Source organism: Pectinophora gossypiella, chromosome 15 (assembly GCF_024362695.1).
Source record: "Pectinophora gossypiella chromosome 15, ilPecGoss1.1, whole genome shotgun sequence".
In the NCBI taxonomy this organism is placed as follows: Eukaryota; Metazoa; Arthropoda; class Insecta; order Lepidoptera; family Gelechiidae; genus Pectinophora; species Pectinophora gossypiella.
The window spans coordinates 10872294-10886237 of record NC_065418.1 but is presented as its reverse complement, the minus strand read 5'-3'; the positions used below and the strand labels follow the sequence as shown (position 1 = coordinate 10886237).

The 13944-nt window shown below is 40.3% G+C and overlaps 1 protein-coding gene across 4 annotated transcripts in view; it reads right to left on the bottom strand.

The window, feature by feature from the left end:
* The window catches only part of LOC126373323 (eukaryotic translation initiation factor 5), a 36428-nt gene that overhangs the window by 3955 nt on the left and 18529 nt on the right, over positions 1-13944 (bottom strand). For 2 of the 4 annotated variants that reach the window (XM_050019443.1, XM_050019444.1), the window contains exons 3-11: positions 5037-5145; positions 4534-4667; positions 3924-4157; positions 3244-3361; positions 2511-2721; positions 1757-1858; positions 1253-1382; positions 932-1091; positions 17-224 (exon numbers count right to left, since the gene is read on the bottom strand). In XM_050019443.1, coding sequence (XP_049875400.1) covers positions 17-224; positions 932-1091; positions 1253-1382; positions 1757-1858; positions 2511-2721; positions 3244-3361; positions 3924-4080 — 1086 coding nt within the window. In that variant the 5' untranslated portion in view covers positions 4081-4157; positions 4534-4667; positions 5037-5145. The remainder of the gene's footprint in view (positions 1-16; positions 225-931; positions 1092-1252; positions 1383-1756; positions 1859-2510; positions 2722-3243; positions 3362-3923; positions 4158-4533; positions 4668-5036; positions 5146-13944) is intronic. The other 2 variants (XM_050019445.1, XM_050019446.1) reach the window with 2 other exon arrangements.

Below are 13944 nucleotides of genomic sequence, written 5' to 3'. Positions count from 1 at the left end.
TGTATTAGAGTCGCACCTTGAGTATGGCGGGCACCTTGGGCAGCAGCGCGGGGTGGTGCGCGCACAGCGCCGTGAGCGCGTGCAGCGCGGCCCGCTGCGCGCGCGAGTCCCCGCGCGTGAAGCGCAGCAGCAGCAGCCGGTGCTTCTTCACGTCCGCCGCCAGCGAGCCCGGCCGCACCAGCACCTCGAAGATCAGCAGCGGCGCCTTCGACTTCACTTCCAGCCTGTAAACGTATTAGGGAACATCAATACATTTGTTTAATGATGATATTTATTTATTTATTTATTTAATTAGTACTGCCACATGGTTTACATTTATGCATTATACTAATTAACTCTAATTATATATATATAGAGATCTGATGTAAATCACAGTTACGGCGTACCTAACTTACATAATATAATTGTCTTAATTTCTAACAAAAAGAAAAAGGAACAAAAAAGAAAACAATTAGAAAATTATATTAATATAGACCACCCATACAACAGCCATATCCCTGAATATGCAAGATATATAGATATTATGATAGGTAACGATGTGGTTAAGGACGAGACATACCTACATAAAAAGTGCCTATTCATTATTGCCGTGAAGTAGCCCAGACTGTATGTTTCGGGAAACATTAGTGGGTGAAGAAATCCAAACATTAGCCTTCGTTTGTATTTCGTATTAGGAAGGAGCAAGCGTTTCGCTGACGTTCATATCCAGTTATCCGAAGATGAAAAGGGGAAGACGGAATCCACGCAAAGTAGCCGAATGTGTCCCATAAAATGCCGACGACAAGAATCGTTCCCGTAGGTGTATCAACAAAGTAAAGCTCTGCAGCTTTACTTCAACGGAAGCAGGATCACTTGTTGATACTCCTATGGGAAGAATTCTTGTCCTCTAAAATATGTGGCAGGGTCATTATGATAGATGTCAGTCACATACCGCTCGGCCTCGTGCAAGATGTCGGTGGCGGCCTTGGCGCCCTCCACGTCGTGGTTGCCGGCGCGCTCCTTCAAGTAGATGTAGAACAGGTCCATGCGCTGCTTCTCGTTCTTCTCGCTGTCCTCCGACAGGGTCATGCACTTAGCGCCCTCCGTCAGGTCTACCAATAAAAACAACATATTTCAACACAACAGCATCACGCCTGTATACCCGAATGGGTATACAGAGGTGCCTCCTTGTTTAAACCCCACATAATAGGAGGTGAAACCATGTAATATCTATCTGTGATCCAAACATAAATTCAAAAATTGTATAGTGTACCTTGCATGCGCGCACGCACGGCCGCCTCAGACACGTCAACGGTCCAGTTGCCGTCGTCGTCATCCTCGTCGTGCGCCGACTTGGATTTGGACTTCGGCGCGGGAGTGGTCGGCGTAGCTGGCTCGCTCTCCTGTTGTAACAATAAGTATTTATTTCCTAAATATAATATGATACACCATTTTCTAGATACAGGATGTTAGTGACATCGTAACGAAAACTTTGAGGAATGATTCAGACTATGATTCTGAGTTAATATCAAGTGGAATTTTCCGTCCAATTATCCAGTAGTAGCGTTCCTAATTTGTATGAGAAATCTTTCGAATTTGGACTATTACCAATATGAGAAAATAGTATATTTAGGTAAAAACACCGTTATGATATCGAGGTTGAATCATCATCCCACTAGCATATCCCGTTTTTCACAGGGTCCGCTTACCTATCCTGAAGATCTGACAGGTCCGGTTTTTTACAGCAGGTTGAATAAGCGTAGGATAATATACTAACGTTCTTGGCGTCGGCGTCTCCGTCGTGGTTCCCGTTGGCGGCGGCGGTGGGCCCGGAGCGCTTGGAACGCTTGCCGCGGTTGCCCTCCGTCAGAGACGAGCCCTGGAACGTACATACCACGTCAATACAGCTCTTCAAACTCAAACTTATACGAGCTAATAAGAAATTGTTAGCCATACTTAAGAAAGGTCGAACTTCTTGTCAACGAAAGTGAAATCCGTGAGGATGGTGCCACACATTTACAAACGTGTCAAGGTGGGAGTTTTATTACAATCAGCTATAATATTACATTTACACTTTACATCTAAAGCTTAGCAGTCAAAGATATTTACTTGGAAGCACTTACCTTTTATACCGAAGAAAGAGAGGGAAGAAAAGAGTCAGAGTCTAGTTGATCAAGAATGTAAGTTACCATTAGACCAAAGCCAGAGAAGGAAGGTGAAGAGACAGAGATAGAACGAGAGAGAGAGAGTGAGATATGATCATTCCGACCAGCATCATTGTTTTTCTATTTTAATTGTCAATTTGTGTAAGTTTTGAGTTGGATGCTTTTGTATTGTATCTGATATTTTTGTATTTTGCTGTGAGGCGCCTTTTTATAATAAATAATTTATTTATTCTTTAGATAGAGACAACTAGAGGGCAAGAGAGAGCTTTAACTACGCTACTTTAAATAAAAAAATGCAATTTAAAGAAAGATAACTAAGCTAGAAGAAAGCTAGTAAATACATGATGGTAATGGAATGTGACGAACTTCTTTGAGCGGGGCGATACGTGCCTGCATGCTAGGGTCGGCGGCGGGCGGGTTCTTCAAGATGAACGTGTTCAGCTTGTGGTTGAAGTCCAGCTGGCCGTGGTAGCCGCACGCCTTGCAGCCCTGAGAGATGGTGTTGCGCTTCGTCGACACGATCAGCTCAGTCTCCGGGTTGTCGCACTCCGGGCACAGCACGAACTTGCGGATGAAACTGAAAATAAAAATTACAGATATTATATTACTGATTCTAAAATAATCACTGTAAGCGTGAGGTAAGTTAGTAATGCCGGATGTATGAGGTCGTTTATACCTATAGTAACATATCATACACGAATGCCTTAGATGTCGCCCATTTTATATGTCAAACAGTTTTAAGATAAACTAAAGGAGTTTTTTGCTTTCTTTTTAGTCTTATAAACGAGATTCTTGGACATTTTAGGAATCTATGTTTCGAGGAGCCTTACAATCGACTGAATGATTGTTCAACCCCGTTGATACGGAACGGACCGCCAAATCAAGAAAACAGTGATAGTCTCTAATACTAAATTATAAGTGAAATGTGGTTTGTATGACATCAGTCATCCTTTTTACCATGTTTCTGGAAAAAAAATCATTTCATGTCTATAGGTATATAGTTCAGGACCCTGTCTCATTAACATATTTGAAATCTAGTGAGAATATGTTTTGATTTCTCAAATAAGTTAATGCGATATGGTGCTAAAGTATCACTCACCCATCGAGCAAGTCCTGCAGTTTGGCGGAGTCGTGCGAGCCATTGACGATGAAGCGCTCGTTCTTGAAGTCGAACTGGGTTTGCGCACCCAGCTCGCACCCGAAGTATTTTGTCGGATCTACAGACAAAATAACACATTCTTCAGGCTTAAATTATAACACTTTGGTTCAGATGCCAGAATTTAAAGTATCGGGAGACATCAGAGCGGTTCAAATCCCTCCCAATTTTTATTGTAGAATGTGCCCTAGACCTGTACGGTCACGAACAAAAATGCCCCGCGAATACTGGTGGTTTGTCGCCTTTATTAAGTATGGGTTCTATCATATTATGCTCAGGATGATGAACCGAAACAGCTGAATGCTTTCGCTTTCCATGCAGACTATATCAGGAGAGAGCATAGTTGCTAAAATAGAGGTTAGTGCAGGCCTTAAATAATCTGTCATAGGAGCTACTTGTATATGTACCGGTAGAGCTCTTATAGACAGAGGCCATCCTCGAAGTCACGTCACATTAGGCATATGTCGGGCCAATATTGCCGTCGCTTAAAACCTGCTAGTTACTCACAAGTAGCAATGCGGACGAGGTAAGCGTGACCGCTCTGTCTTATAGGGCTTTATCACTCGCGGAAGACAGTTCACTGTTCACGCCGAGTCATTCTATCTATCTAAAGTGCTACTCACAAGTGGCAGGGCGGCCAAGCGCCTTGGCGACCTCCGGCATGTTGACGATCACGGTCTTGATCCCATTCCCTTTGCCCTCAACCTTGGCGCAGATGCGCGGCATCTTGTACCGGTAGAACGCGTCCGCGACATTGCGGTTCACGTTCACAGACCCCATGTTGGATGATAGCTTGCTAAATTAATATTCTAACTAAATTATTCCGGTTTCGCGATGGTTCCTTTTTGACGCTGGATCTGAAAAAGAAAAAAATTAGGCATTTGGTTGTTACTTCTGCTTTTGTTGAAGTGGTTAAGGTTGGACGGACTAAGCCAAGTAAGTTGGTACATGACCCGTGTCTGAGCATCTTTGCTGGCTCAATAACAACTGTGACACCAAGATTGGTGAGGTATCTTTCTGGACTCTGGATAATCGCTTCCAGAAAGTGCGAGGCACGGATCGTCTTACTTTGGGACAATCAGGTGATCAGCCTGTAAAGTCCAAACCAAACTAGGGATCTCAAAGTGATTTTTGTGATACGAATCAGATACCTCAGGATTGTGAACCCAACGCTCAACCACTGGACCACAGAGGCCGTTATACAGTGTCAGTGTTATAGTGTGGTATACTGACCGGGCGGTGTATATCTAGTGGCGTGTGTTCGCGGCTCGGGGCGGCATGCGGCTCGGGGCGCCGCGGCGCGCGGCAGTCACGTGGGCCGCAACGGCAGCAGTTTGCGGTGCCTGTTACTGCAAAATTTTGATGTTCTGCAAACGCAACAAACATATTTTCTTTCTCGTGTGAAAGAGAACATCTAGTCTATTAAGTTGTCGTATTGTATAAGATTATAAAGAAACAGTTAATGCAGTCTCGAAAATCTTGTTGTCAATGAATTGGTCGGGTAGCAGGGTACCTTTAAATCCTAAACAATTTCTATAAAACTGATGATTCCGTTGCTAGTACGAAAACGTATACATATAGCTGTTTAAGTAATTCGGTAATCGATGACAGTCAATCGAACGCAAGTGCGGTTTATATGTATATTTCATTACTAAAACTGGCCCTTAAGCATTAGCTAACATTTTTCCTAATCTAGGCCTGATTTGCAGTGACCGAAAGCTAGACGGTTGGTTTACCTTCGGACAGTGTGTGTCGGTGTGTGAAGCGTCATGCACCCTCGACGGCAGCCGGCCGCTGTCCTCGCCAAGACACACCGCCCACTCTCCTCGCACTGTACTGATTTCTCTGTAACAATCACAAGATGTAATGGTTACACAGAGGCTCTTTAAAGAAAACAAATAAGCATCTATTAGCCTAATATAATTGGATAGTATAGGTCAAAGATAAATTATGATTACAAAATAAAAACAGATCTAAAGGTGACGAAAACGTTTTATTTCTTCTATTTAAATTATTTATTAATTTAAATAAACAAAAATGTAATAATAAGTGCGTCATTTTGTCACATTTTTCTGTGACGTCACAGGTGGTTTTTTCATACAAATTCCATAGTAATTTCTTGTTTTAACGTTTAGTAAAAGTAACTGATTTGACACTTAGGAATGGTAGTGATATAGGCAGAGTAACCCTACTAATCAAGTCAGTGTTGTTTCTTCTAATTAAAAGTAAATAAGGGCGCACATGACAAGGGCGTACCTCATCTTTGGTCGAAATTACAATCCCCAAAAAGCAAAAGCTTCATTTGCCAATGACTTTCATTTCCGATTAATTACGTTAAGTTGTTACTTAGTTGCATTTATTCACACAAACATATCAGCATGTTATAATTGACGCATTCCGAATTTAATAATGGTAAACAAAACAAAGTTATCAGAAAGTCGTTTCCCAAATGTTCTTAACCCCTTTAAAACAGATCAAAGTATTAAAACGTAAAACTATTGGTTGACAAGTTGACATACTAACTTTATCGTAGTTCTTTTTACATAATAACAACCCTACTAATTTATCTCGTAACAATTACGAAGGAAAAAATTTAGTTTTAATTGAAAGTTATATATTTAGCAATTATGTTTTACTACTTTCGGAAACTATCGCAAGAGAACTCTTCTCAAACTAAAACTTTTCCTAGGCACAGGTCACAAAAAAAGGAAATATTATTTTCTAAATAATAATCATTCATTGGTGCATAATGCATATTTGGGCGATTTTCTAATAATAATCATTCATTGGTGCATAATGCATATTTGGGCGAAAATAAACTTAATCTCATTTTAGTTTGACAACTCATAAACTAGTGCCGTCCCACATTGACAATAAGTTTAAGAAAGAGATACGAGCTAGTTTTAGTCCTGTCAAATCAAGTCTATTGAAGTTGGTGGTTGCGCGAATCTGCAACATTGGCTGTCAATATAATATGGAATCAATTCAGCTAAGGTGTATAACTATAACGAACTGTGCAGCTGTGGTGAATTAAAACCGATAAGAGCAAGCTGCATCTAGTGTGACTGATGACACGAATAAGTGTAAATAAGTGTAATAAAGTGAAATGTTTAAAGTGTATCCAAGCTTTCAAAAACTTACGCTTTTAAAACACTGCTATTGCTATCTCGTCATTCCTGAAGGGCGTTCCTATTTACAGACGGATTTATGAAATGAAAATGCGTGTTGTTGACATATCGCGAGTTCAACACATTGCCGCACGCATTCACCGACACATTCTAAGTCCTTGGTTTGATACTCTGCGATTGGCGGATACATGAGCCACACGCGCTCGACGTAGCACATTTTTACGGTAATTTACCTTACTTTCTTACATTGATGACTCTGTTCGCAAGCCTGGTAACGTCTGAGAAAGTAAGCAGTAATGTACGGTGCATTGCAAGATATTTCCCTCTATCCGTGTATAAAGTAAAGGTCATGGTTATCGGTCGCCAATCACATACGATTCGACATGCTTGCTTACTGTACATTAAACAGTAGTTTTTATTTGGTTTTAAGGCTCTTTTCGCGGCGAAACTATTAATTTCGCTTTTATCGCTATGTATCGCGTGGTTTTTGGACTGAAACATTATGGCTTGTGATGGGGCTGCCTACCAGGTGACATACGAACGAGATCGTTTAGTTAGTAACATGATAAATACCTGAAGACACTTGTTGGGTAATTTCAAATCTGAAATATTAATAAGTCATCGATTTGTCAAAGAAAATTATGGCCTGCGACGAAACCTAAGGCACGACAAAGTTTTTACTTAGATGGAGCTATTACGTAACTAGTTAGGTGGTAACAAGTTTTTAAGTTTTAACCTCCACAACACCTCGTTAGTATTCCGGCATGAACATTCAAATTTTGCTAGTCCAGTCCCCGCAATGCGGTACTCAAAATGAGCGTCACATTATTATGTGAAATGTACAATACAACACAAGCCCACGGCTATATTCTCAATTGTAGAGGCAGAGACAGTACATCGCATGATGAACTAAGGGTGGTATTAATAAATCAATCTCAGCTGAGACTGCCCTCAAGATCATGCTCAAGTCCCTATTTTTATATAAGAACTGTCACATTGACATGATCTTGAGGGCAGACTCAAAGCTGAGATTAGTTTATTAATACCACCCTAAGTGCCTACGCGTCCCCGAGCTTTTTGTACAGTCAAATCGGCTACTTGCGTACTTTTAACAAGTTACGGCAACATCATAAACACAATTAAAAAAAAACTTACGTAATGTGATACATGATACATCACGCGACGTAACAATTTACGCCTATGATACGTTATAAGATGTTAAATCTCTTCAAATAATTCGAGTGACGACAACGGGTTACTATTTGCGTATTTCTTTATGCAACTATGACGTCACATCACATGTACCAAACAAGTTTAGTGACGTGTTTCAAACACCTATAATTTGATAAGAAAAACTGTGATTTTCATTTCAGCATCATTTCTTTCAATGGTTTCCCTAGACATATTGCAATTTAACTTCTTTGGCAAACAAAAACAACCTATAAACGTCCCACTGCTGGGCACAAGCCTCTCCTCAATCAACCGGACGGGGTATGGAGGATACTACACCCATGCTGCTCCAGTGCGGGTTGCTTACAAAAAAAGTTTATTTCTTATTTTCAGCTTAAAGCAAAACATGTCGAAATTTTAATTAAAAAGCATTTCTCCAGGCCTCCGTTTGATGAGATGCCTATGCCCCGCAGTGGAATGCATATAGGCAGTTTGTTTTTCATCTCTGCATATTTATCTTAGAATTTAATATCAAAAGTAAGAGCAAGTTGTCTTCCGAATTACCTACGGATCTACCCACCCCTTTGCTGCGTATAACCGTAATGTGACACTCACTATGGGAATTTCTGCGTACTCGAAGACATACGTTCATTACAAGAAACGTGAAACTTGGTTGGGGCGTTGGAATGTCAATAATGTGGGGACATCGTAAAATGTTGTGCGCGCTTCAAGTTGATATGGGAGTGTTAGGGTCGCAACTAGAGAATGCAATCCCGACTCGAGATCGCAAATTAGAGATCCCGCGGGATTGCAAATATCAATCTCGCGAGATCCCGCAATTTACGGGATCTCTTCTAGTTCATAAAAAAAATATAAAGCTAGGATGGCTGAAAACGATGAACTGCTTGTTTGTGATAGTGAGGTTAATTAACTCAAAGAGATTCGCCCAATCCCGTTAATCTCGAATGGGTTCTATTATATTGAACACACAGAAAATACCAGAAACAAAGTGAAAATAAATAGTGCAACTGGCTGCCTTAGTGTGAAGTGGTAATTTCTTCCATTTAACCTTTGGGTAGAGGAGACATTTAATATTATATTGATACATTGAGGTTTACGCGGTTATTATCATACGTAAAAATCAGGGACACAAACGGCAAAGAAAGAGGGTAGACAGATATGTTTGCCCATAGAAAATTGTGGATCTAGTACCTAAATCCTGATTTTAACGCGCTAAGAACCGGGTATTATGTGTTATAATTATTATATGAATATGACGGGATAGTGTAGCTTAGGAATACTTGTACATACTTATAAAATACTAAGGTATATACACAACTTACATAAACTATAAAAATAACCTAGGAGCATGTATGAAGACTTGATGAAAGAAAAGAAAGTGGTTATGGCGCGTGTGCAAAATTCTACAGCAGAATAAAGAATCCTGTTACAGAAAGTTGTCTAAACATCGTCCAGACTCGTGTGTTACTAAGCGGATTTTAGTCGAGCGATATGCCATAAAAATAGACGGCGATAACTCAGCACTAACGTTCGTTCAAGCACCAAATTAAACACGTGTCCTAACACCAGGCCAGCTTAGTTAGTTTCACCTAATGCATTTACACGTTACGAATCCGTTTTCACGCGAACGAAACGCAAACTTTTGCAGACCGTCAAAAAGAGAAAAGTTGCATATTTAGGGCATTTGCTAAGACACGAAAGGTATGAGCTGCTGCAAAGTCGCAGGAAAATGAAAAGAGGGTCGGAGGAAGAAGTCCTGGTTGCGTAATATCATCAGGGAGTGGACCGGGATCACGAGCACGGTCGAACTGTTCCACCTCGCGGGAGATAAGGATAAAATTTCAGAGCTGATCAGGGCCAACCTCCACTAGTTGGAAAGGCACCTCAAGAAGAAGAATCCGTTTTCAACCGATACATTCTCTTAAAGCCTTTTATTTATAATAAATAAAAAATACAAAAGGACTAGACATCCATCACAGGCTTCGTCAGGCTTCTCATAATATATTTTATTGATAAGTAATAATTTCCGGTTCCGGCAAACTATACTTTGACAGGTCTAAGAATAGTGCCGTCCTAACAGCCTGTATACGTCCTACTGCTGGGCACAGGTGTCTCCCCTCAATAATCCGGAGCGGATATGGAGCATACTCAACGACACCACGCTGTTCCATTTTGTGTGACTCGTCCTTTACTTACGATAAGTAGAAAAAAAAGAGGTGGTATTAGTTGTATAACTGTCAAAATAAGGTAAAATAGGCACCGTTTACAGAACAACCCCCTAAGGCCGAAATTTTCAAACACAATAGTTAAAAAATTAAGGGATTTTAAAAGGGCATTCGGTCTTATGACTATAAAGGACTCGATTCTATTTCTGACAGACATATTCATGCACGGAATGAGAAGCTTTTTGCAGTCAGGGAACTCACGTCGCGTCGTAGAACATCCAACTTTCCTTTTTAAAACCGACATAACATAACAGAGCGACAAGATGATAGCTCTTATTATTTATTATATCGCACAGACGCGTTGGTTGACAAAGTTTCCGGTCACAGTGTCATGTATTGTCTTGCAGGGACAGTGTTATTGTTTGCATAACACTTCGACCGACGTGGCTGGCGTCCATTGACTACAAGGCTTGGTCTGAGATGGAACACTTGATAGCTACGTACTGATATTCAGGTCATCATTTTCTGGTTTCACACGGGAGAAATAATCACATTGTTACTACATCTGGGGCGGCAACCATTGATTAGGAAAGCCCTAAGTTTTACGTACTAAAAACTGCCATTCTCTAGACTGCCACTGCCCATCCATTGCTATTTGACATTTGCGCATATAAAAATAAGTACGCAATATCAGCAACGTTAGACTGCAATGTTTTTTTTTAAATTGTTCCAATGTGGCTTTTTAACCCCGCCGATTTGCTCATGGCGCTTTTAGAGCAACTTTTGGGTGAGAGAACTAAGACGTTCGCTTTTCATCTTTCGTCCAAATATAAATTATTTGGAAGTATATGAAGTTTTACGTTAAAGTTCAAGAGTAGAGAAAGGAGTACCACGAAAGGAACAGCACGAGGTTTGATAAATTGTGCCTGTCGCATTTCGCTTATGTCCTGTATTACGATGTCGTACAACGAAGGGTCGTATGCGGGTACAACGTGTGTTACACTGTAGTTTGTAACTCGATAGCGGACGAAACCCGATCACTATGTCAACGCTACGGCTTGCTTGCTTACTAAGGACGGAAGTAGTAGATACACGTATAACTTTTACAATGTTATAACATGTATTGTTTTAGTTACCTTTCTGATGTTAACCTGGCTCTTCGACCGTAGAAAATAGGGCTAAACTTGGCTTGTCTTTCAACACAATAAGAAGGCAAAGGTATATATTTTTAAACATGAAGGCTGCAAAGTAAAGCAGATATGGACGACGGAGCATAGAAAACTGACCCGACCGAAACAAACATCGACTCGTCTATTTTTATCTTTTACCAAGATAATAATTGCTACTAGCAACTCAAACGATAAAGCCTTGCGTGAAAAATTATCCCGATGATGAAAGATAACCCAATAACAGCGTATTGTATCGACATTCACTGCGTACAAACATCCGGTTATAACAGCTCCAATGAGTACAATGCACAACAAAGGTAGGTTTGCATTGTTCAATGGCGCCATTTTAGGTGTCGGGTTACCTTTGCTACCAACTGTACTCTGACTAGTGTTTCCGTTGGCCCGCGATCGACTAATGGACTGTTTGCGCGATGTCAATCCTGGTTGATGAAGCGGCATTTTCGCGGCATTGTGATCTATTATGATTTTTTCATCATAATACCCAGTTTAGTAGGCTTTGTTGTCTGCGTTGTTTTACAAAGCGTAGGGGATTTGTGTTAAAAGTATAGAACATTGTGTAACCGATGTGTAATGGCAGGAATGTTGCCACCATGTTTGTTCCCGAATCTTGTCCCCATGATGGCAAAGGCAATTCAGAAGTGCAAACGAAAATGAACAAGAAGGCGAAGAGAAATCACAGGTGAAGATATAGGAGAGAGGCTTTGCCCAGAAGTGATAATCTAGCTGGTAATAATAAGGAAATAGGCTTGACATGAACATCGAATTTCAGCTATAAATATGTCACAGTATGATCATCAGTGTGTCTTTTATTTTTAACATAAGCTCACGATTATATCCCAATAGGGGTGGTCAGAGGTACATCCATCGCAAGATGAACTAAGTACCCACACCTCACGGAGCTTTCTGATACTTCTGTTACCAACGTGATAGGTGGTGAGCCGCATTGCTGTCTATAATGGTCAAGCCAACTGAGTTAGTAAAACCTGCACTTAAGATAAATTTATAAGATTGATTTTAATTTTTAACAGGATTTGTGCATAATTTTGAAAAACTCAACCAAGCTTTGTTTCGGCTCTCTGGCAGTCTAATCCGTTTAAACCCCAAAGCGGTTTCTCATCTACGAACGCGGTTGTGGTTTCAGCGGTTTACAAAGTGACCGAGAAACGTCCGAGTTTCGTGCGGTTTTTCCCGACTCGGACCTCGATCACTTTTAATGTAGCCAGGCCATCAGCTAAATCGGTAGAGAGAAAGACCAAAATTAAATTACACATTTTTAATGGATTAGTGGACTCTACCTACTACAAATGGTCATGAAACTAAGTCGTAGTAAGTAGGAAACTAAGTCAAATAAAGACGGGTCGCAATAAATGAGGTAATTCTAATGTTGTCTGCCCTCTTAAGCTTCCGATGTGAATAACTTGGATTTGTCATTAATACATCATTAATTAATTACATACGAAGGTAAAATGACACATTTCTATGTCAATCATTTTCAAGCCACGAATCTATCTACATGAATCTATCATTTCCATAATTCCCTAATTGAATACCTACCCCTCTATTGAATTTCCGTGAATCAATCATCTTTCCCTAGACTCCGACGTCTGTCGTCCAGTGGTTGAGCGTTGGGCTCACGATCCGGAGGTCCTGAGTTTTATTCCCTGTGGGGACATATCACAAAAAATATTTTGTAGTCCCTAGTTTGGTTAGGGCATTACAGGCTGATCACCTGATTGTCCGAAAGTAAGATGATCCGTGCTTCGGAAGGCACGTTAAGCCGTTGGTTCTGGTTACTACTTACTGATGTAAGTAAGTAGACGATACATGAGCCATGTTAGGGGCCTTTGGCGGCTCAATAGTAACCCTAACACCAGGGTTGATGAGGTTGGTACTCCACCTCACAATTCACACGATAGAAGAAGAATGATCTTTCTCTGAGATCATTTTTTGAATTCAACTACGGCGTTTCCAAATCGCGTTTGCCAGTTGACTGACGTCATGCAGTCTTCCGGTAAGATAAGCTGGCAATAGGGATTTTAACAATCGTCGCCTGTACTTTCTTCGTCGTTTTAAATAGTTTTATCTTCTTATAAATGTACCGCTGTGATACTGATTACAGTAACGACGATTCAGTTCGTAAGGTCAGGGATTTGTTAAGTATAATTAAAACATATCAAATTCAATGTTATGTGATGGTTATTACGGTGACTTCAAATTGTATACTTAGTGCGTAATCTTGTAACACAACGTAAACATGAATTAAAAATAAATGTCTTAAAGTCAATATAATCGCAGTTTGATATGATATTCTCTTTCCACTTCGGTGAGTGTCGACATGACACATTTGGTCGATTCTGAATAACGAATGCATTTATCCAAGATATTTTTTCGGCCAAAGGAGTTCAAACCTCATCTTAAACTTTCTATTTCCTAGTAGAAATCTTGAAACTCCTTTTAGCGATAAATTTACCACGTCGGTATGAAGATTTATAGCAAGAGTCAATTTCTAAGTGACGTAATGAGATGGGTGGTCCCTAATGGAAGAAAATTTCACCCTTCGGCGGTCAACCGGGCGTTTCAAGGGTCCAAATTGCATGGGAAATGTGCTTAACAAATTTTGTGAATGCTTTTACCGAAAACACTTTTAAATGTTGAATTTTACGTATTTGATTATGACGTACATTGACCAAATCGGGGAACTCCTTAGAAAAGGTTTAATACGATCCTGAACCGTCGTGCGTGTATGAACGATTGATGAATGTGGATTGATTTTCTAAATATATCCAATACAAGAAATCCTAAAGGGTAATAAAATAAGAGAAAGAAGCCAATTTGAGGGGCTATTTCGTTATCGCAAATGCGTTCTTAACGAGATTTCAGTTAAATGTATTCCCGTTCTAAAAGGAATATAACTAAACGATTATGTAGAAGACAAAGCAGTTAGCGTAGGATGTCCATTTATTTCATTGT